Here is a 24,063-nt window from a genome sequence, read left to right on the forward strand (position 1 = left end):
GTAAAATATGAAAATTTCCATCTAAAATATGAAATTGTGAAAAACACCTTTTGACATTTTCAGTTGTCAACTTTTTGACCATGTCAACCATATACTGCCAATATAGACATAACCTGTAAGCAATCCAGATACCAACAGAACTTTTACTGGAAAAACTGCAGATACTTATATTGTAGCACTTCATGTACAGACTCATACATACACAGATATAGAAGAATATCAAATGAATCCCAGCTTCATTACACTGTCACCAAGATGTATTTTCTTGCCAAAGGAAAAAAAAAAGGGGGGGGGGGGGGGGGGGGGTGCACAATACTAGCAAACACCACATTTTAAATCAATGTACCAGTAATGTAATCAATGACAGGTTGCAAAACAACAACAAAAAAACACAATGATGGGAGCTCATGTGCCTTAAATTACAAGTTGTTTCACTAGTTATTAAAAATTAGACAAGCATGATGTAAATAATGGTTTAATTTCAGAAACAGTTGTTGACCATTTATAAATACACTTATACATAGATGTAAAAATTAGGTCAGACTTCAGTACAGTATCAAACAAAAATGTACAATGAATTGTAATGGATATTATACAGCAACACCTTAAAAAAAAAAAAACCTGCAATGCTTGCTCAACAGTACGGATTTCATACTTTTCCAATAGTAGCAAGTTGTCTCAAATCAACCATTTATTCAAATTGGTTATCAAATTTACATTTTAAAATTGGAAATTGAGAACATTTTCATTGATTTGTTACTGATATGTATAAGTTTTTTTTTAAACGGTTGCCGCTACCATAAGTATAAAAAAAAAAGTGTGTGTAAGCAGTGGCCTGGGAGAACATCAATTCGCACTGTGTACAGGGCTAGATTTTATAATCAGAGGTACAGCTTTAGACATTTTACAAATAACTCATTGAGAACACAATAACATTAAATAGAACATTACAATTACTCAACATAAAAATGGTTAAAGTAGAACAGTATTGATGCTGTAAATGCAGTGTTCACTGTTTTGTTTGCTGTTAAACAACTGTGCCGTTTCTGTAACAGACTACTTAAGCTAGGTACACACTTGTACAACCATACTTTTCATGCAGTTTTGTGTTTTTACTTCACTTACGCTTGACAGTCATGTGTATACCCCTTTACATCTAACATGCAATCCCTGAACCTAGTTTTTAATATTAGAAGAAAACATTTTAACACCGTACACACTACTGATTTCAGACTAGGCCGATGCCAGATGTAAACACAATTTGCATGATGGAAAAAGCAGCATTGTAGCTTCTGAATGGAAGTGCACATGGTGTAGCATAAGAAGTCTGCTACAACACACAGCATGCTTAAAAAAAGGTGACATTTTACCAAGAAGAAAAAAAAAATTACATGTTTGAAGTGTCACAATCTCAATGCGATATACAATTGTAAACATCAATAAAAAGACTATTTCATGTCCTGGCATTGGTATGTTTTAGCAAAAGTATGTAAGCTAGACATGTGACCGTTAATTATGCAAGCCCAAAAAGGCAGTGCTGCTGCTGGAGCTTTGGACAGAATGGTTGAAAGTGCTCACTTCCTTTTTGTTACGATATTGAACCATCAAATCTGATGAAATCCAATCTTCAGACAAAACCGGTTTTGTTAAATAAGACATGATTGAAGGTGCCTATACGCCCATAAGATACTGCATGAATAGGTTGTGGATGGAACGAACTGCCGGATGATTGTATATGTGTGTACTTAGCTTTAGAATCAAGACCAATCTGACAGAAGATCGTAAACATTTTTTCTCTATTACAAATGAGACCAATAGGGCTTATATAATGTAGTCTTGTGAACCAAATTCAGTATAATCAACAGTTTCCAAGCAAAAAATGGAAAGCAGTGACACTGTTAGAGGTAAATGAAATACTAGATAAAACTATTTAAAAGAATGCATCTGTCTAGTGAGATGGAATGACATGTCTTCCACACTGTAAATACAATTCTAGATTATCTTACAAAAGTTAGCTAGGCTGCTGGCCAGTTGCGTAAATAGTTCCATGCTGCAAACAACTGCAGGTTTCAGGGTGTGCCTGTTATTAACCACTATTTACAGCATGAAACTAGTTAAATAGCCTGTCCGCTCAGCTTCTTAACTTCATAAAAATAAGATTAAAATTAAATGCATTTATACAGATTATACACAATCTATCCATTGTTTCCTCAAACAGCATTGTTTTGCTTTCTTCACTTTTTGCACCCTTGTTGATGTAAGAGGGGTTTGAATTATTGGAGGAGCTAAAGACCAATAATTTAATTACTATGTGATGATGAAGCCGGCTGTAAAAACCACTGGCAAAGCACAGCAGGACCAGTCAGATCGTGCTTAGCACTTTCTTTAAATTAAAATGTTTTTATGGCTCGTACAGACTACAATAAATGAGCACCTATGATGGAAAAAAAAAAAAATAACCTGATATTTAAATGCAGCTTTTATTCAAACACACACAAGTACAAACACTATCAAAAGCAATGTGACTAAAATACAGTACCTTTTCATTTTGTACATATTTGAAGTAAAACTACAGAATAAAACTGTTTACATCTCTTTTCCCCATTCTATAACAAAAAGGATTCACTTTTTACATATGTATTTACAAATATGAAAACAGACAATTTCATAGGTATGACAAGACTGACTTTCTATAGTGATAAAAAAAAAAATATACAAGATCTGGCTGCCTGAAGAACTGAGTAAGGCACATGTAGACAAAATTTAAAGCGAAAAATTGGAACGCAATAGAAAATTACAGTCACTTATTCAATGTCATACATGGCCCCTATAGGAGCAATTTAACAAACATACAAAATTCAGTTATTCAGTAAGCTACATGATTTTCACCTGGCAATTTTCAATACTGAAAGTAAATTAAAGGGAGATTAACTTTTAAAAAGATTAGCTGCTCAAAATGTTCCATCATTAACCTAGTTTGGTTAAAATTGCCACTGTCATTTGAGGTGTTAAAAAGTTTTTCGGAAGGAATAACGCTGGGAGGACAACCAAGAAATCGGACTGCCAGCTTGGACAAAACAGGCCATGAGGATTTCTTCATGTTCCAGTAAGTTAGTGGATCACAGTTATGCTCAAGCACCTCCTCTTCTAAATAAGTCAACACAATATCTTCAGGTAATTTCCGATTTACACTTGTAGACCTTTTCATATTGGCCATAAGTGACCAAATGTTGTCATCCTTGTGTTTAGGTGGTGAAAGTTTGTTACACCCATTAACAGGTATATCGTCTGAGGTAGAATTTAGTATTTCCAGTTCCCTGATTAATCCTAGTTTATATTCCTCGGCTTCTTCCTCTGAAAATAATGATGCCTTATACCGAGGGTCCAGAAGTGTTGCAAAAATGTATCGTGGATCATGAAGTGTTGAGGATAAGCGGCAAACCATAGCTTCCTTAAGAGATTTAAGCATGGTATCTATTCCCATTGTTTCCTCAAAGAGCATTTCAATCTTTCTGTTAAGAATATGAATCATTGGAATTACCTGACTTAAAGTAGCAGTATGCATGCTCATTTCTTTACTGGCAGCCTCAAAGGGTTTCAGTGCATGGCAGACTGACTGCATGACCTCCCATTGGTCACAACTTATCAGTTCTCTGAAACTGCACTCAATTGACATCTCATCAATGGCTCTTTTCTGCTCAATTAACCGTTGTAACATGTGAAATGATGTATTCCATTTTGAGGGGACATCTTGAATTAAGTGATGCGGAGGCAATCCATATTCCTTTTGCAACTCTGCTAGTTTTTCCTTTGCCTTTGTTGATCTGTGAACACGTTCAGAAATTTTTCTCGCTATACTCAGTAGATTTTGGACCATTCTTTGACTTTTAATAGCTTCATTTACAATCAAGTCTACAGTGTGTCCAAAACACTCGACACTTGAATGATCACTTTCATTTAAAGTTTTTCCTATGCTATGATTATCTGTTACTGTTATACCTATCTGAAGTCCAAATGCAGTTATCCAGGACTCCCACAAGTATTCAAGATGTTTTAGAACACTAATGCCATTATAATCACAGTCAATTTGGGAAACATGTAGAAGTGCGGAACTATGATAATCTTCACTTTGAGGCTTGAAAGTAGAATCAAATGTAACCCAGTGAGCAGTAAGAGTTAAGTATTCTCGTGTCTGGCTGCTCATCCAGATTCCTGCTGTAAAATGAATTACACCACTCTCTGCTTCTTTTAAGTGCGAGACAATTATGTCTTTCACATTTTCATACATATCTGGAATTGCTATCCTCGAAAAGTAAGATGGAGATGGCAATGAATATTGAGGTTGGAGGTATTCAAGAAGTCTGTTAAAACCAACATTATCTACAAACGAGTAAGGTTGAACATCAAGTGCAATCATTTCCGCTACAAGACTTGTGATTTTTTTGGCAACAGGATGACAATCATTAAATTTATCATTGGTTTCATCAAAAGAGGAGGCAGTAAAATCAGAATTTACTGGAAGGTGTCCATCGGCAACCGGCAAGGCTTCTGAAACACCATTGTTTTGCAGCACATTGTTGTGAAATCGCTGCAAGTGTCTTAGGAGACAACTCGTGCCTAAATTGGTTGGTTTTTTCCCCCTGCTTATTGTGCGCCCACAGTGCATACATACAACTTTAGTCGAATCTGCAGAACAAATTGAGAAATGATTCCACAGTTTTGAGGTCTTCTTGCTGTTTGAAGGAAAAACTATTTGATTATCATGAGTCACGACAGATGTAAGTTCAGTCATTTTTGATGATGAGCACTCAGCAGATGCTAAGGTTGCATAAGGAGAATTGGCCAGACTTACATCAAAGCTTTTTTGGTTCAAAACTATTTCTGGATGTCGCCTATATAGATGCCTCATCAAGCAGCTTGTTCCTAAATCCCCCTTTTTACCTCTGCTGATCATGCAATTACAGTATCTGCAAACTGCTTTTAAGTTATCAGTTGGTGATAATGTAAAATGGTGCCAAACCTCAGATTTTAACCTTTTCATAACTTTTTTGTTTTGCTGAAAATGGACGGGGTTCTCATATGTTGGTGAACTGTGAAAAGTGGTCTTTTCAGGAGAAGTCATCAATGCTTCACCTATATTTTCAGAGGAATGCAAAACTGCTCCCTTGTCAATTAAATCACCATTTGGAACACTACACTGCAATTCTTCTGATATTCTTTCTGGGGATGAAGGTGCAGAAAAAGTCTTTCCAGTCTTTCCTGGAGACACTGCTGTAGCAACTACTTCACTGTCTGAGGGCAAAAGCGATGGCAACAGTGTAGGAGGAATAGAATAAGGAGAGGGTAAAGTTGTGCCTCCACTATTTTCCTGCAGGACAATTGAACGATGGGCTCGCCACATGTGCCTTATTAAACAGCTGGTTCCAAGGTCTTTCCCATTTTTGCCTCTGCTAAATTCATTCATGCAGTGGATACAAACAGCTTTCGAATTATCCAATGGAGACAAATAGAAGTGTTTCCACACAGCAGATCTTCTTCTAGAACCAGATGAATTTTTCGGAGTTGAAACTTGCTTTTCTGTGATAGTTTCCACTGCATCATCCTGGTTGTTTTGTAGAGATGAAGGAGAAACGGTAACCTCGTCTCTACCATTTTTTTCAGATATTGACAAGTCTGAGGATATTTCATCTGAAGAGAGCACAGAAGAATGTTCCTCTACAATTTTTTCTGGAGGAGACATTTTTGATGTGAGCTTTCTAATTTTAGTAGGGGTGACATTGGTGTCCACAATATCTTGAGACTGAAGAGGTAGTACTAATGTTGGAGGAGAGTAGGAGGAAATACCTGGCATATTTCCATTTTCAGAAGTGAGAACTCTAGGATGTGCCCTTCTTACGTGTCTCATTAGACAACTTGTACTAAGGTCTTTTTCATTCTTGCCCCTGCTAAATTCTTTCATACAGTACATGCATATAGCTTTGGTACTGTCTCGAGGAGAAATAAAAAAATGGTTCCAAGCTGGGGACTTTTTTCGATTGCTAATATTTTTGTTTGTAAGTATGCTTTGTGTAACAGCCTCCATTGCTGCATCATACAATGTGGTAGTATATTGTGAAAATAGAACACCATAATCTTCCTCATTTTCAGTAGATAATGTGTTTGAGGTATCAGCACAATGTTGTTCTTTGTCTTCTTGTTCATCACTACTTTCAACTTGTTGGTTCTCGACTTCCAGCTTTACTTGTGCATGGCCATCATCACCACTAACTAGCTCATCATCATGTTCAACTTTTACATCTCCTATTTGTTCCATTGTAACATTAGGTTCCATTTTAATATTGGAGTCTTCTTTAGCCATGTTCTAATCTTGAAGGCTAGTCACAGAACGTTCCAAAATAATTGTTTTAAGATTTCAACTACGTCCTGTTTCAATTTTGGCCCACAACAACATCTTTTTCACTTCTCCAAGGTGAAGAATCTTCTGTAGTTCTTTTAGGCGAGCACTATTGAAGCCATTAGGTGTCATTCAGTAAAATGGTTCCTAGGTTTAAAAAAAAAAAAAAAAAAAAAAAAAAGGTTAAACATTTTCACAGCAAAGAATATACGGGAAAACAAAAAGTTCTTAGTCAGTGCTAAACCGGAATATACAATGCTAAACATATAGTGGTCAATCCTAGTATCCACTTTGATTTCAAGCGTGAGAAAATGCTTGTTGCCCCATAAGGTTTTGAGCCATTTTGTGCTAAATCAAGTTGTTTTCACACTGTAAAGGGTGCAAGTTCAGGTGCCTTTGCCAGTGTTGAAAAGCTACATGTTTGCAATATTACAGTTGCATGCATATTTAGCAAGCCATAAAAATGTGATAAAACCATACTAAAATCTTTGCAAACAATTTTATTGTACACTGTACTAGGGCCACAAAAGTTAAAATACTAACAAGATCATGACACTTCCAAACATCAGCTCAAAAATAGGACAAGGAATGAATTAAGGTGCCCATACACAGTAAAATTGCTGGGTGTGACGAGATGCGCGCTCCAGTTACACATCTCATAGCTCAAAAAGTATGTGCTGCACTCATGAGCTCTCATTGCATTGCAAAACCGTTGCGATGCGATCTAGTCCAAAATTGTATGCAATAATTGTACCGTGTATGGGCACCTTTAGTTCCAAGTTCTCTTGATTACATATTTTGGTACTTGTGTAGTTTCACGGCGCCAGCATGCTACTTCCGGTTTGTACACTCGGCAAACTATCTAAAATAAACTAACTTAACTCCATGCCAACATGGATAGTTCATACTCCCACTATCCATGTTGGCATGGAGTTGATTTTAGATAGCGTGGCGAGCGTAGTGAGCCACCGAGCCCGCAGCGTGGGCGAGCGAAGCGAGCCCCGCAAGGGGACTCAGACGCATGGCGCCATGCTGGCGCCGTGAAACTACACAAGTACCCATATTTTTTCAGAAAATGCCTAATCAGATCAATTCTTGATAGATAAAAACTACAATAGAAAATCTATTATAAAAATAGATGACACTTTACACATGTAAAAAGGTATTTCCTGTGGTGATTAGTTTTGAGTATACTACACTAGAACAATGCAATTGGTTTAAAAAAAAAAAAATCCTAAATACAACTTTAATGGATAAAAGGCTAAGAATAAAGCAAAAATGTAGGGTCCACTTGCTTTAGGTGCTTTCACATCAAGCTACAGCATGTCACTTGGTATTTTTTTTTTTTTTTTTTTACTACAGTTGCAGGTATAGACCATTTCGGAAGGTATTCCTTTAATGCCTATTATTCACCTAGGACCTAGGTGATAAATCTGCACTTCTCAGTTTTTTAGGGCGAATGGGGATTTGACCCCTATGCGAATGGGTTGCAAATTTTTCGTGTAGGTGAAACATTCGTCAGCAGCAAAGAACACCTGGATCGGCAAATTAGCCGCTGATCCATGTTTTCGCCACTTTCAAGTTAAAACCAGGGCTGTGGAGTCAGAGGCAATTTCGAGTACCTGAGGTCGGAGTCGGCAAACAATGCACCGACTCCGAAAATTATAATTAATGACTTCTCTACTGTAAGAATAATGCATGCAATGCCTCACGTAACTGCAAAATGAACACGTTAAGTGACCGTGAAAAAGCATGCTTTTAATGTGCTTCACTATATGGCACGCAACGCACAATTCGGAGCACCAATACTTATAAATGTATTCTCCCTTGTAGTTTACAACTTATTTCCAACGTTCAATAAGGTTTTCAATACCTCGTTGGTAGAAATCACCTGGTGTAGACTCGAAAAATTAATTCAACCAAGCTCTCCCACCATACGCACAACATCTTTTTACGCGGATGAAGATCTTGTTTCATGCGCGGGGTCGTTTGTTTACCTTGGCTAAGCCATTCCTTACGCTGGTTCATATTGATGTACAGGCACCATTTTTCATCGCCAGTAACAATTCGGTAAATAAATCGTTCCTCGTGTCCATGAATTGAACAGTGAGTGACGAGCAAGCAAACCAGCAGAGATTGTGGCTCATTGATTTTTGTTGTCGTCACAAAGCATGCGGAACTCATGCTCCACACTTCTGAACCTTTCCTATTGTTTTTGTTCTCAAAACAACCAAATAATGTGGTTTTTTATCTTTGAACTGGTAAAGTTCCTGTTCCTGATGTTTATGCCTACTGCTACTATCCAGCCATTTAATTAATTAATAAAAAAAAATTAATAAAACTTTGTTTTCATTGTGTTTGTCCTTTGCTTAAAGATGTTGTGAAACTACACATCCCAGCATGCTTTGCCACAGTTTTGCTATTAGAGAATGCTAAAACTATTGCAAAGCATGCTGGGATGTGTCGTTTCAAAACATCTGGAGGGCCAACGTTGGACATGCCTGGCTTAAACTGTTCAATACAGTAGACTGTTGGCTTCCCAGCTTCTAGTTTCTGTAGTAATAATATGTATGTTGCCTTTCTTTCCTTCAAGGAATGTATCAAATACCGTACATTCGCATATTAATTATAAAAATGTTCAGAGGAGTCAGAGTCGACGTCAGAAGTACGAGGAGTCGGGGTCGGAACATTTATCTACCGACTCCACAGCCCTGGTTAAAACTGCAGGCTATTTTCACCGCTTATTGAGGCATTTTTCACCCATGCTTGCCTACCCCCCTTTTTCTATTTTAATAAGCTTGTGAATGTGTACAGTCACCAATTCACACATTGTACTATCATTTAGTTATACCCATACAAAACTGTTTTTAAAAATTACAAAATAGAAATAAAATAAAAATAGATAGATATTGTAAGACAAAATTAACCAGTTACTACTGTACCGTTAATATATTGTTCAACAGCCACATATTTAGCGCCACAAAGACTCTTCCATGTTGGTCAAATGGATCACCTAAAAGTAAATAAATTAAGAATATGTAATAACTTTAATACCTGCATGTTTAAATAATTTATGGAAATGTGAAAAAAAAAAAAAAAAAAAGTATAATAAATGTCACATAGCGGAAGTTTTTTTAAATGACTGGCACACCAAAAGGCAGAATTTTTTTATCAAGCTAATTCAATTTTTTTATCAAGCGATTCTCAGTAGAGGCTTGTATTTCTCACAAGAAAGCACAGATCTTGCATTTAATTCGTAACCAGACAAAACAAGTTTTACCTACACTATTTCTTACAATTGTTTTTATATTTTATAAATATCTGTCATTTTTACATACTATCAGAAAGAATGTATATAAATAAAGTATACAGAAGCAGAGTATATGCAAGGATCAATTTTCCTTAATTCAGTTACAAGCTTTCCCTTTAACCTTCTATATTCTTTGCAAAGCAAAAGATAAACAGATCGTGTTCCCGCAAGGCTGTTTTAACGGGGCACTGCACCCTGCCCGATCATTAAAGGGTAAAATGTGCCCTGCCCCTGCAGCAGTGCCCCGCTAAAACAGCCTGCTGCCTGTCTTGCTGGTGTGCCCGGGGAAGATCCAGGCATCGCAATCTTGGTGGGGCTAGGCTTCCCCGGCAGCTCAGGGACTTCAACGGGTCTAGGTCTGCCCCCCTCCCCCTTGCACGATGATGGTGGGGCCATGTCCGTCCCCATTGCACGACGATGGTGTGTCGGGCTCGTCCCACTCAGTGACGCGGCAGCCCGGGCATGCCACTCTTCAGTGACGTGGCGGCCCGGGCACGCCCCCCTTCAGTGATGCAGCGGCCCAGGCACGCCTACAACGATGACATCGGCAAGCCCGGTCTGCCCCCATTGCGCTGCCCCCCAAAAATCCTAGAGGGAACACTGAACAGACATGGTGGCCAGTGATCTGGTGAAGAGCACAATGCTTCTAGAGCAGTAACATACGACAAACAGCCACGATAGATGTTGTAAAAAACATGTTTTAGTAAAGTAAATGATGATTTCTATTAATGGGTTTCACATTCTTCAAGGAGCTTTAAGTTATTTTATAGAAAAGAGCTATTATAAAATATACCATCACTAAATACAGTATGTCTGGATGGTGGACACATGTTTAAGAGGCAGGGCACAGTTTGGCCAATGAGGACATTGCACAGAGGGTAAACAGTAATACCAGAGAGAAAGTAATCCAGCACAGGATTAGGAGATAACTCATGGTATATTTTCAAAACCAGAATGTACCCAAAATATGACAGATTGTGATTTTATATTGCCGAGCTGGAGGTGCTCCTAGGAACTGAGAACATAGTAAGTCATGGCTAAAAAAATAAATTCCTTTGTGGGGCATTCTTAGAGTAGACACAATCATGTAATTCCACAATTTAGTAGAATAGCGCTTCCAGCATATCACAAAAAGTATCTGGAAGTTGAGACCTGCATGTGTGATAATGTTGTAATCTCAGATCCACAAACAAAACCTATGAAATACAGAACCAATGAATGTTTCTTCATGTTTAGCAGACTGGTCAATGATTAAACATTTATGGTGTTTCATGTTGGAACACAGGTGTTATGCTCAACAACATTTCATGTGTAGGTCTAGGGAAGCCGATTAATCCTTTAGAATCCTTACTCTGCCAATAATGGCTAAAAACCTTACAGTAAGCATACAGTGTAAAAGTTTATCACACACACACATCACGGGTTCTCTGGCAGCTAGGATCGCATAAGATACATTGTGCGTGGTCCTTTTTCATATACGATTTATTGTACGCAATCCCATTCACTGCCCCAGGATGCGATGTGTCCTTTGTGCAGCAGTGAATCTCCGGATTCGATCCGATGAGCAAAGGACCAGCATTCAAGTGCATTGTAAATAAAATGAAGGCTTGTTTTGGGGTTTCTCACTAAAGTAAGCAAAACAGTAGTTCAGGAATGACCAATATCATGTTCATGATCAGTGGCAGCAATTAATATAAATTGTATACAGATTGGGTAGTATTCAATGATAATGTTCACAACGTGTAGCAAATCATTCGCCGTCCTCCCGGTCCGCCACCAGCCCACCTCCTCTCCCCCTATTTTGCCACCCTGAGGACTCAGGAGACTGGGTAGGCAGGGCGTGGAGGGAGCGCTGCGCTGATCCCGCTTGTGCATATGTAATGAGCAGGACCCAGTGCAGCGAATATCTAAGAGCGGCTCCCCGCCCCCTGATGTCATGTAAAAAAAAAAAGGGGGAAAAAAATAAATATATATTCAGGTGCTGCAAGTACATGAAACCAAATAGCAAGACCCTTCAAATAATAAAATTAATGTTTTTTTTTACAACAAAAAATAAAATAAAAAGAAAACCTTTATTTTAAAAGAACACATTCCAGTTCACCTTAAAAAGATGGTGAATGCAAAACGGTGAAACACAGCGAAAATAACTGAGCAGTTCTCCATCCTAGCATTGAATACACTAGGTGAATTTGAGTCAAAACCCCATTGAAATACACCAGCGAACTGCAGCGAGCATAAAACTGAACTGGCCGGCATTCAGCGTTCGCTTTCGGCGAAGTGAAAATTGAATAGGGTGAATCAGATTTTCAGTGAAAAGATTCACCACAGAGCATGAAAACAGCCGAGTCGCCGAAAAAAACCTGAAACCAGAGCATTGAATACTTCCTGTTGCCACAAATGTCTGATCACCCGCTAAGCCTTGGTAGGCGGACAGAATATTCAACATGTTAAAATTTCTTTATATGACAAGAATGACTCAAAAAATATATATAAGTAAATTAGGGCATTTTAACAGATTTTCCCATATCCTCTGACAGATAACCAGAGTTTTTCATCAGTCTAATGGTGCCCATAGACTCGCGTTTGGATGCGATGCATCACAGCAGACCACATCTTATGGTGTCTAAAGTGCCCTCTTACAGCACCCGTTGTCACATGCCATCTGAGATGCCACTCGCCTTTTCCACCTCGCAGGTTCCCTTTGGCGTGGTGGAAACGTTGAGTGTGGCAATTAAAATGGCAGGGCTTGCCACAAAATGCAGTGGACTCGTTGCAGTGCACCTCGCCTTTTAAGAAGATTCTGACCAAATATTGAATACGGTTAGGGGGACTGACGACGAGAATGGCTTTTCCTCACCGAAAATAAGCCATCCTTGACATTGAAACCCCTCTTGCCACATCATTGAATACAGCCCTTACTTAGTGTGTACCTTCCCATAATGCGCTTTCACTATTCATAGAAAACAATAACAAAGCTTCTATGATAACATTTTAGTCATGGTATGGTTCTCAGTGTACTGAAGATATGTTAAAGCCACAGAGTAAACTGGTTCTCCATGCAATAAACAGGGCCTTCAATGATTAAAAGAAACCTCACATTCTGAATTCACCCCATTACGGAATTCTATATAGCGGTTTTTAAACATGAACTTGTGAAAAGAATCACATGGAACATTTTTGGCCTATCCTCACAATATGTGCCAGTACCAAATATGCGGGGATTTACCTTCATTGAGACATTTGTGAATACAAAAAAACAGCCCAAACAGACTGTGCAGCTTACACCAAAGAACTCTATAATCCAATTGTTTCAATTAACCCTTTGCATGCAGAGATGCACAAAATATCCACTAAAAATGCCAAAACCTGTGAGATGTGCACAATATCGGCTAAATATGCCTGACTCACTTTTGTTATATAAATGAAAGGGTACTCTTTACCTAGAACGGCGCCCGCGATTGGCATCGCGGGCGTCGGGGGGTAAAAAATCGCGGGTACATAAAAACCGGGTGCGACGCGATGCCCGCGATTTTCCCATAGGGATCAATGTTAAAACTGTGATTGGACGCGATTTTACTGTTAAATGCCTCAATGCCCGCGATTTGGCCATAGGAAACTATGTTAAATGGGCCACAGAGCCCTAATAGTGCCCTTGAACTGTGAAATGGCCCCCACAATTGTTAACGCCACCCCACGATCAACGTCAACCCGAAGCGTGGCGAGCGCAGCGAGCCCGAGAGGGGCGGCGGTACGCGTCCTCCGACCTTTTCATAACCCCACTATCCACGCCGGCGTGGAGTTGCGAATAGAATAGTGTGGCGAGCGCAGCGAGCCACCGAGCCCGAAGCGTGGCGAGCGCAGCGCGCCCCGCGAGGGCTTCACAGGTGTCCGCGTCGCCATGGACACCTGGGAAGCCCGCGAGGGGACGCGTATAACTGTGAAGGTATCCGCGGGGCTCGCCACACTATTCTATTCTCAACTCCACGCCGACGTGGATAGTGGGGGTATGAAAAGGTCGGAGGACGCGTACCGCCGCCCCTCGCGGCCTCGCTGCGCTCGCCACGCTTCGGGTTGACGTTGATCGTGGGGTGGCGTTAACAATTGTGGGGGCCATTTCAGACTTCACGGTGACTATTTGGGCTCTGTGGCCCATTTAACATTGTTTCCTATGTAAAAATCGCGGGCATTGAGGCATTGAACACTAAAATCGCGTCCAATCTCACTTTTAACATTGATCCCTATGGGAAATCTCGGGCATCGCATCCGTTTTTTAGTGCATTCGATGGTCGCCGTTCTAGGTAAAGAGTACCAATGAAAGTTTAAAAAGTGTAAAAAAAAAAAAGATTATATTTCCTATATAATGTAAATATTACAGGTCATTATGGTGAATAAAATTGTTTGCTTGCCAATTTTCACACCACTTAACAAATTCACTTGGCACGCAAGGGTTAAAAAAAATTCTTCTATTATGATCTACCAAAATGAACTGGATAGATTATTCCTTCTTGTAGTTGAATTCTAGCTTTCTGGACTGGTCATATTTCATCACCAATATGAGCAAACTGCTTATGCAGTAGCCAAGTTTACTTTTTTGTTTTGCATAAAATAAATTTTGTTAGCCTTCAAAAAAAATACATGTAGCATTTTGAAAATGACAGTCCCACCCACTTTATATGACCCAGGATTGTGGAGCTATAAGCATTAATCTTCCTTAATAGTGACCAAGAAGCCCAAACAAGATCAAAAGGCTACACTGTTCAAAAGAGAGGACTCCCCTATATCCAATGAGTGTTCTGTAGGCTCTAGATACCAGGATGGGAGACATCTGGCTCTTCTGATTTCACCTCCAATGTAAACTGAAAACTGATGTACTGTATCACTGTGCACTAGGGATGCCAATCCCGGGGCATTTTTTCAATCCCGGGATCCGGGATTGAAAAATGCTCAATCCCGGGATTCCCGGGATCCCGGGATTGGCATCCCCACCAAAAAAAACACCATTTTTAGCATAGGACCCACCCCGGCCGACCCGCACATCTACTTACATTAGGGTGCGGGCGGGCGGCCGGGAGTGGGTTTGGAGGTGCACAGTGCCTCCCGGCAAGTGCACCTCCATAGAAGACAGCAGGCGGGCGGAGGCAGGCAGGCGGCGGAGAAGAGGCGGGCAGGCGGGCGGAGTGGGGCTGGCGTGCTGGCGGGCAAGAGGCGGGTAGGCGGTCACTGGTGACGTGTGGCCTGCGCAGCGTGACCTCTACTGTCACGCTACGCAGGCCGCACGCCGGGTCAGGTTACGGGAACAGCCGGGTAGCGTCTGAGCGAGCATGCGCAGTCTAATCCCGAAATCCCGGGATTGAAATCCCGGACTTTTTTAGGCCAAATCCCGGGATCCCGCCGATCCCGATCCCGGGATTGGCCACACTACTGCGCACTGATGTGTAAGTATTTTTATGTAATGCTTTGCACTTTATTGCCGAATTCAATAAGCATTGTGGGGAATGTAGCTTTTGAGTCAAGCGCCAGGGATATGCAATTGCTTGTGAGGTAACTTTAAAAAAAACCACAGCTTTTTGGCTTTCCCATCTTGAGGGTGTAAGTAGAAATGTGTTCACTAGTGTCTCATGGTTAGTCACGATGTTACCACGTGCAATAACCATGTCGTACTCAGTATTTAACTGTAAAAGGCATATACACAGTGATGTGCTAAGCTATTTGTGCTATGCTAAAAAAAAAAATCCCCCCTGCTAGGCGATCTATCTTGATTTATTAAAAGTGCTCATGTGATCTGAGCTGGCGATATCAATGCGCGGGACCTCACAGTCATTGCTATGGAGGGCACACATCTAGAGATTTGTGCTTAATTTTTAAGCAATCTAGAAAGGAAATGCCATTGGTACTCACCAGAAGCCCAAACATAGTAATGTGGCGAAAAATGAAAAACTAACCAATGAAAAGGTCTTTATAGTCATATCGGCTTATACCAGAAGAAAATAAAACACACTTGCAAATACTATAATAGACTGTAACAAAATCATTACTTCAAGAGACACAAATGAAATGTCAATAGATTGATTTATAACCAATAAAGGCATTTATAAAAAACAAGATTAAGAAAAATTTTCAAAATATAGGGAAACTGGACGCAGTTTAGTAAACAGATCCCCCCACCCTAATATCAGTTGCTTCCTTTCTAAATAAAAGGACGGACAGTGGCCACACCAAAACAAGTTTTTTCCCTTTAACATTTATCCCAACCCCCAATCTGCGGTGAAACAATAGATAAGTCGCTCAAATCAGCAGCTACAATTCACAGTACAAAGACAGGTCATATGCCAGTAACCACAAATAAAATATGTTCAGATTTTAAAAATATATACTACCATTCTAAAAATAGAACTGCAGAATGGGTCTTGTTTAACAAGTGGTAATACACAGCTACACAAGAGTAATAAGTACTATAAATTACATCTGGGAAGAAAAAAAGTTGATTGTCAAAATACAGTCACATTTATACTGATTTCACACAGCGGCGGCTGAATAACTAGGCAATTACCCGACTTTTGAAGCACCGGGTTATTCGGCCGCCTGCTGTCAGACTCCCTTCACACAGAGCAAATCTCCAGGTCTAAAATTTAGACCTGTAGGTTTGCTCTATTACACAGGATTTTTGCCTGTTTGAAAGGGTTGAACCGGATCTTAAAATGCGGGTCTCTGACCCTTGTCATTTGTAGGGTCTGAGACCCGGAGTTTAAAATCTAGATCAACCCTTTCACATAGAAAAAGGACCCATGAATTTAATGAATTCCTGGGTGCAGCTGCTTCACCCGGGAATTTTTTTATTGTGTGTGTGAAAGGGGAATTCAATTCAATCAATTTATTTTTCAGCTAGCCCAGTGGTTCCCAACCCTGGCCCTCAAGAACCCCCAACAGTGCACATTTTCCTGGTCACCGAGCAGGTGCACTCATTAGACACATTTTAAAAGATTCCTAGGTGGAGCCAATTATTTAACTTGCAAAAGTGTGTGTGGGCCTGGAAAACATGCACTGTTGGGAGTAATTGATGACCAGGGTTGGGAATCACTGAACAAGATGGACTTTTCTATTCAATTGTGGCCATTTTTGGATGGTTTTTAAACATATTTCCCTGCTGCAGTTTCACTTTTAAAAAAATGGATGAAAAACACAAGGGCTGGTTAGTAATTTGCCGATCCACATTCTCGCAATATTCAATTGGTCGTTTTTATCATGCTCCTTGTCGTCAGGTTTAGCCACTGACCAAACTAATGAGTAACATGAAAAGTCCTGTTTGATTGTTTAAATGGGTGGCTTTGCACACCTTTCAGCTCGCTACCCCTGGGGGTAAAGAGATAAAATGATATCCACACACCCACTGGCAGGAACAACTGAATACTGTCCTTTGAGTGGAGTATTAGCCAGTTAAGCAGACATTCGAGGAAAAAAAAAACTTCAATGTATAAGGTTTCAGCAACTCAGATATTGTATACAGCAAAGAATAATCTATAAAATGCTAAAGCACTAAATACAGTAAAAATTCTAAACCTATTGTACATATTTTAGTGATTTCTTATGGTGCTCATACACTTATGCGATTTGATGCGATGTCTCATCGCATCTTATAGGGCCTACAGTGCCCTCTTCCAATGGGTGCTGGAATAGGGCGGGAGGCTGAGTAGCGTAGTGCTGTGAAGGAGCGCTGGCGGGGGTAGCAGTGGCGGCAGTATTTGAAAGAAGTTTAACACCGGGCAGCCCTTTGATTGGCTGAGAGTGTGCATTTGGGGGCATACTGCCAGTGTTTTCTGGTCATTCCCCGGCATTTGGGAGGGAAGGCCGCTGATATCAGTGGCCTCCTTTTCCCCACAGCCTTCACAGTGCCAATTAAAACTAAATTTACTCAGCACTTGGGAGCGGGGAGAAAATTTTTCAATGGTGAATGAGTTTCACTGTGTGCATGGCTGCGAACATGTTTGCAGCCATGCACAGGGGCTGGAGGGTGGGAACACAGCAGGGTGGCGTTAACCTGCTCGCTTGGCTCTTAACACTGGTAGCACAACGAGGAGGTCTGAATCCGGCCCATAGTGTAGTTATGTAGTGTAGCCTATAGAGGCAGTGTATAGGGGTGTTTAGTGTAGTGATGTGCTCCTAGGTGGTATCAATTGAAGTACTGGTGTGGAGGGTGCTGATGGCTGGGGGCCCAGTGGGTAACACGATGGTGGCTGTAGACAGTGATTCAACCCATTTGCCTGCTTCCCAGCCGGACATACAGTGGTCACACATTGGTTGGGCACTGCTCTGTGAGAATAAAATGACGAGAAATTTACAGTTTAGACGTCTATTAAAAAGTGTGAAACTTATCACCAAACATTTGAATTTGACTCCATTGAAAATGACTGTCATAAAAGATGTAAAAAAAAAACTGGATTCTTATTGGGCCTACACACGGGGAGATTTCAGGGCATTTTCACCAGATTGCAGTAAATAATTTTCATGATACTGTAGATATTGTGCTTTCCTTTCGCAAACTTATTGCCCTATGCTCCAATAATGCAGACAACTTTTTGGAATATTAATTTCCCATCCATGTTAACATTATGCAACATGCTATAGAATTCCATAGTTAGTGATATTTTATTGTTGTTTAGTTGATGTCATTTGGTTTGGAACACATGATTGAACCCTGAAATCGTATCCAATCCATTTCAAGTGATCACCTTCAAGATAAATTATGGATGTGTGGTAAAACAAAAACTTTTGGCAATACACCTTTTGTCTTTACACCATTATTGGAGCTTGTGCTCATTGTGATCACAATGGCATTCTCCTGTTAGAGGTTAAAACCATGGTAATAGAGGCGCAGATTTAAAATTTCAGTATGAACCTTGAATGAATAGACTGTAAAGGTGCATACACTACCTGATCGATATTGTCTGGACTCTTGTGCCAACGATGTAGTGCATACACACTAAACCATATAGTACAGTGATGACATTGGGTCCCCAATCCATACTTGCAGTTGTGGGTGATAAAGTCAGATTGTGATGCATGTACTTTACAGATTGATTATATATATATATGGGGGTCGATCATCGTTCATAAGTTACGCACTGGGGGATATTGTAAAATATAATCGCTCCTAGTGTTCATGTACAATAATTGCTGGGGCTTAATCAGCCAAGTTATGGGCCATAACTGTGGTATGTTAACGTACTAAATATTTCTTGTCTAAGCAAAAAGCAATGTTTACCTACAGTAATACACAGAAGTTTGCAAAGAACCATAGTGCACAGTGCTTCAATCAGAGCTCACATCTATATGAATATGTCCCACGGTGGCAGAACAAAAAAAAAACAACAACTTCCAAACCTCTATGTTAAATTTATCAAAAAACCTCTAGAGCCGGCATTCCCAATCACAGTCCACAAGGCACACTTGCATGGTTAAAGGTGCCCATACACGTACCAATTACCCCGTACTTTTTGTGCTAAAATAGCATCGTTGTGCATATGTTGTGCATGGGATGCGATGCTATTTTAGCACAAAAAGTACCGGGTAATTGGTACGTGTATGGGCACCTTTAGTGATATCCAGGCTTCAGCACAGGTCTTTAAATCAAATAGCTGAAGTACTAATCAAGTCACCTGTGCTGAAACTGAAGGTGCCCATACACGCACCGATCCCAGCGGTGCGATCTGTGCTTTGATGTGTGCGCTCCCGTGGCACCTCATCGCACAGTAGAAAAAGTATGTGCTGCACATACTTTTTGTACTTGTTTTTCATCGCATTGCATGCACAACGCATGCAATGCGATGCTATTTTAGCCCAGAATGCATGCCGGGATCGGTGCGTGTATGGGCACCTTTAGATATTACTAAAACCTGGAACATTAGTGTGCCTTGAGGACCGTGGTTGGGAATGCCTGCTCTAGAGGTGCCAGGGCTCAAATACAAAACCCCAAGTATTTAGGTATCATTGCTTTTATGGAATTCCAACAAAAGTATGCCACATCTGAGAGATAATATGGGAAGAATTACATTATTTGCTGCCTGTCCATACTTCCCATGCACGCACGTCAGTGGTATTCCATTGTTTCTGCATTTCATCGTTTCCCCTGCTGGGGTGTCGAGCTGAAATGTGTGAAAAGTGACTCATTTTAGTACTGAAACTATTTCAGGTTGTGTCCAGTAGCATGGTTATGTATAGCCACTATTCCTAGCTAAACCCGACCATAATAAGAGCAATATACGCAAATAAGATCATCAATTCAATCTCTGGTCCCTTTAGATGGGAGATTGGGTGCAATTAAACAAATTAATATGACCCATTGAGTTCATTTCATCCACCTTATTTAATTTGCCAATGCCCACCCAGGAGGTGATGGAAAGAATTGTGCATACTGTCTGACTTTTAGGCTATTAAAAATGAAAACCTATGTACAAAGCTAGATCACTTTAGAGGTGAATGAAGAAAATTCTAAGTACCTATTCTTTCCTCACAAAACACTTATACAAGACCACTGCCATAAGGGAATAACACAGCAGTGCTGCATGGGGACAGGGTATCAGGGGCTGCGGTGCACGGAGTGGGCCATGGCTGTACATACAAGAGGGATGTGGGAGCAGGTGGCCGTCTGGAACTTCCCACACTGAAGCACCTTACCCGACCGCACAGTACGTGTAGCCTACCGCCCGGGCGCAGATGCTGGGAACATCGTATCCATGTGGAAGGAGCCACACTCACACCAATATTATATACCCATAGCACACAGGCTGCTGTGGAGCGAGTCGGCGGCGGTGTGCGGCCGGGCCTGGCCTGCCTTACCCCTCCTCATACCGGAACTCCAGCCATATCCTGACTCGGAACACAGAGCTGCTCATGCTCGACACTGACCCCGGGCACTCACCTGGCCGCTAGGTGCCCCTGATGTCACTCAGTGGCCGGACGGTGCTCGCAGGCCGGGCGGTCGGCTCTCTCCCCCCATTCATTAGTTTAATGCTTTGTCTCCCTCCCGTTCTGGCGACGCTCCGTCCGACAGCGAGATGAGGACGAGAGGCGGAGCGCTGCACGGCCTGCGACGTGCACTGCGTCACCGAGTCAAAGGTTCTCAAGATGGCGGCGCTTCCTCGAGACGTCTGCCCTGGGGCGCGGGCACGCGCGACTCTAGCACCGCTGAAGCGCCTGATTCGGCGGCCCCGCCCGCGCCCCCTACACCCAAGCATCGCGTGACTCCGGCAGGTGGCGCTGCACACGCCCGCCGCCCGGGTTTATTTTGGCAGCTGTTTGTCGCGCAGCGCGGGGTTTCCGGAGCGTCAGTGGCCTCCAGGCTGGGTGGGGCAAACAGGAACAACAGCCGCAGCCCACAACGAACACACTCGGCAGCCAGTGACGTAGGGTTGTGGTTGGCCTCCTACCTACACTACTAGTGCTATTAGCGTCTGCTAGTGACAGCGTGTCCTGCAGGCTGCTGGGGTATGTAGAGAATGAGACAAATGATCTTTTTAACCTACTAGTAGTCACACGCTATTACAGAGTAGGTGTTTAGCAGCATTACTATAGAATTTTTTATATATTATTATTATTATTATTAATAAACATACCCTCCAACATCACCCATTGCAATCGGTACACAATGCTCTGTTCCTGGACTTCCCTGGTAATGTATGATTGCCAGCACCGGCCAGTAATGACAAGTTCAAGGTAGCGAAGGCTTAATCTGGCTATGAGTTGCAGTATTGTATGGGGGCATCCAACTGACCAACCATCCAACTAGTCCAACATCTCAAAACATAAAAAAAGGGAGAAATTTGGGGAGGCAGTGTGGTTATGGGTAAAGTAGGTGTGGCTATGCCCACTTTCCTGTCTTTTCAATAGATTATATGAGGAATCAAACCAATCAAAATTCAATTGACTGTAATTGCACCAATACTAGGCTCACACAGTTGTTACCACTCTGTAAACAATTTAATTGGCACTAGTTTGCTGGTAATACACTATTAAAGGGCATACACACATGGCGATTTCAGCCCCTTTTCTCCTCCCAGCAGCAGGGGACACTGCAGTCTACACGTGTGGGATAGTGTGGGTGCATTGGAGGAGTCGGCACTTTAAGAAATTTGAATACAGCTGGCTCCTCCCCCCGCTATCCCCCAGCAGACTCCAGTCTTAGAAAAAGTGCCAGGAGGAGTCGGACTCCCGGGCTATGTCTCCTAAGGAGATTAGGCTTTTTATTTCTTTTCTTTTTTTTTTTATATATATATATACTTGGACACAGACAGGCTGGGAATGCCTGTCTGCGACGTGGGACCCTGGAGGGACATGGTCGGGCCTGCATGCAGCCTCCCTCCACTGTCCAGCCACCGGAGCCTCCGTTCCGGGGACCCGCCCGCAGCTGCATGCGGTGTGCATCGCGGGTCCTGGGCTATCTCCCCCGAACTCCAGGGACGCCGGTGACAAGTAAGGGCGCTGTGCGCCAGACAGGGGGCGGCCATTAAGCGCGATGGTCGGTGGCAGAGAGAGAGCTGAGTCGCGGTGGTGACGTCAGCGCACCCTCCAGTATGCCGGCTGTTTGGGGCGGGCTTGGTTTTCGCGCCTCAGCGTAAGAGAGGAGGGCGGAGCTTGCTTCTCTCTCTTCTCTCTGAGCTTTTGAGCTGTGAGGTGGCTTTTGTGGTGCTCTCTCTCTCTGCAGTTGCTGTACAAAACAGGACCTCTGTTACCTGTGCAGCTCAGCGCTCCCCAGCGGACTACAGGGAAACTGTAAGTCTTAAGGGGTACATTACACACACAAGAATCGGGGGTTATTAATTGGCTCCTCTTCCCCTGTAACTTGCCAGACTTCAGGGCTACTTTACTGGGTATTTCCCTGCTGTTTTTTGGGGTGTTTCTTGTGTGACTGGTGTTTGTGTGTCTGTCAGTATTGTTACATTTACTGGGCAGGATGGCAGGAAAAGCAACTTCATCTAAGGCTGCTTTGAAGGTTTATTCCTGCAAGAGCTGTAAGCAGCAATACACACAACATGTTAGAGGGTGCTCCCTCTGTGAGATTTGCTATAAGGCTTCTCAAATTACTGCTGCTCCTGCAGCACCTGTGCAGGCAGCTGCTGTTTCCTCAGAGGTGCTGCAATCATTGCTGTCTAATCTGAATGCTGAAATGGCTGCCTCTAGGAAAGATAGAGAGGTGTTTCAGACTCAGCTTTCTAGACTGACCTCTGCAGAGCCTGCTTGGGCTCAATCTTTAATTCAGTCAGTGGACTCTTTAACTCAGTCTATGGCAGGTCCTGCTAAGAGACCTTCGCCTGCTGCTGTAATTAAAAGAAAGGCTATGCCCTCTCTGTTTTTGGCTGATGATTCAGACCATGAGGATTATATTATAGAGGAAGGAGAGGTTCTTCCCCCTGTGGAGGATATCCAACCCTTGGATGTAGGGGAGGATGAATCACAGGGTGTGGAGGGGCTTATTAGAGCTGTTAGGTCCACTCTGAAATTAGAGCAGCCTGAGGTTACTCCCCAGGTGTCCATTTTTGGACGCTCTTAAAGACAGGAGTTGTGTTTTCCGGATTCGGAGGAATTAGACTCTCCTCTCCTCTCTATATGGAAGTGTCCGGATAGGAAATTCCAGGTGTCAGCTCGCCTAAGGACACTATATCCTTTCTCTCCTGAATCCAGGGCCAAGTGGGAGACTCCTCCCACTCCGGATATCTCGCTATCCAGGCTATCTAAGCGAGCCACTCTGCCTGTCCCCGGGGTGGCCTCTTTGAAAGAGGCGCAGGATAGGCGTTTAGATTGCTCACTAAAGACCATTTATTCCATGGCAGGGGTCCTTTTGCGTCCTGCTTTGGCCTCTGCTTGGGTGGCCAGGGCCATGGAGCAATGGGCTGCTGAGCTTGTGGCTGGTCTGGAGCAAAATATGCCTGTGGCAGATTTGTTGCCTATGGCGGAAGGCATCAGGGATGCTTCAACTTACATAGGTGAGGCAGCGGCAGACATTTCGACTCTAGGAGCCAGAATTTCTGCGTCAGCTGTGGTGGCCAGACGGTCGGTCTGGTTGAGGTCATAGCAGGCTGAGGCTGAAATTAAAAAAGCTGTTGAAGCCTTGCCGTTCACAGGGGATATGCTTTTCGGGCCAGAGCTCGATAGACTTATCTCCCAGGCCACGGGGGGTAAGTCTACATTCTTACCTACAGCCGCTCCTCCGCCTAAGAGGCGGTCCCTCACTCAGTCCTTTCGGTCCTTTCGAGGCTCCTCTGCCTTTAGAAGCAAGCCCAGAGGAGGTTTTACGGCCTTTAGAGGCCGCAGAGGTAGAGGGGCGGGAACAGCAGCGGCCGCTGCTGCCCCAGCACGTTGCCAGGAG

General features: G+C 42.3%; 2 protein-coding genes across 7 annotated transcripts in view; one reads left to right on the plus strand and one right to left on the minus strand.

Moving 5' to 3' along the window:
• Positions 1 to 459: 459 nt before the first annotated feature.
• Positions 460 to 20,992, minus strand: ZBED4 (zinc finger BED-type containing 4). Of its 2 annotated transcripts, XM_083182913.1 has the most exons (4): positions 20,620 to 20,992; positions 19,751 to 19,843; positions 9,337 to 9,407; positions 460 to 6,541 (listed from the first exon to the last, which is right to left on the minus strand). In XM_083182913.1, exon 4 carries the CDS (start codon positions 6,356 to 6,358, stop codon positions 2,900 to 2,902), a length of 3,459 nt encoding a protein of 1,152 aa, XP_083039039.1. In that variant the 5' UTR covers positions 6,359 to 6,541; positions 9,337 to 9,407; positions 19,751 to 19,843; positions 20,620 to 20,992; the 3' UTR covers positions 460 to 2,899. The 2 variants fall into 2 exon arrangements, with proteins under 2 accessions (XP_083039039.1, XP_083039038.1); XM_083182912.1 differs by lacking the exon at positions 19,751 to 19,843.
• Positions 20,878 to 24,063, plus strand: part of BRD1 (bromodomain containing 1) — a 128,109-nt gene continuing 124,923 nt past the window's right edge. For 2 of the 5 annotated variants that reach the window (XM_083182905.1, XM_083182907.1), the window contains exon 1: positions 20,883 to 21,185. The gene's annotated coding sequence lies outside the window, so the exon portion shown is untranslated. Of the gene's footprint in view, positions 21,186 to 24,063 lie in introns of all 5 variants that reach the window. The other 3 variants (XM_083182911.1, XM_083182909.1, XM_083182910.1) reach the window with 3 other exon arrangements.

Source organism: Crinia signifera, chromosome 4, assembly GCF_055691185.1.
Source record: "Crinia signifera chromosome 4, ASM5569118v1, whole genome shotgun sequence".
In the NCBI taxonomy this organism is placed as follows: Eukaryota; Metazoa; Chordata; class Amphibia; order Anura; family Myobatrachidae; genus Crinia; species Crinia signifera.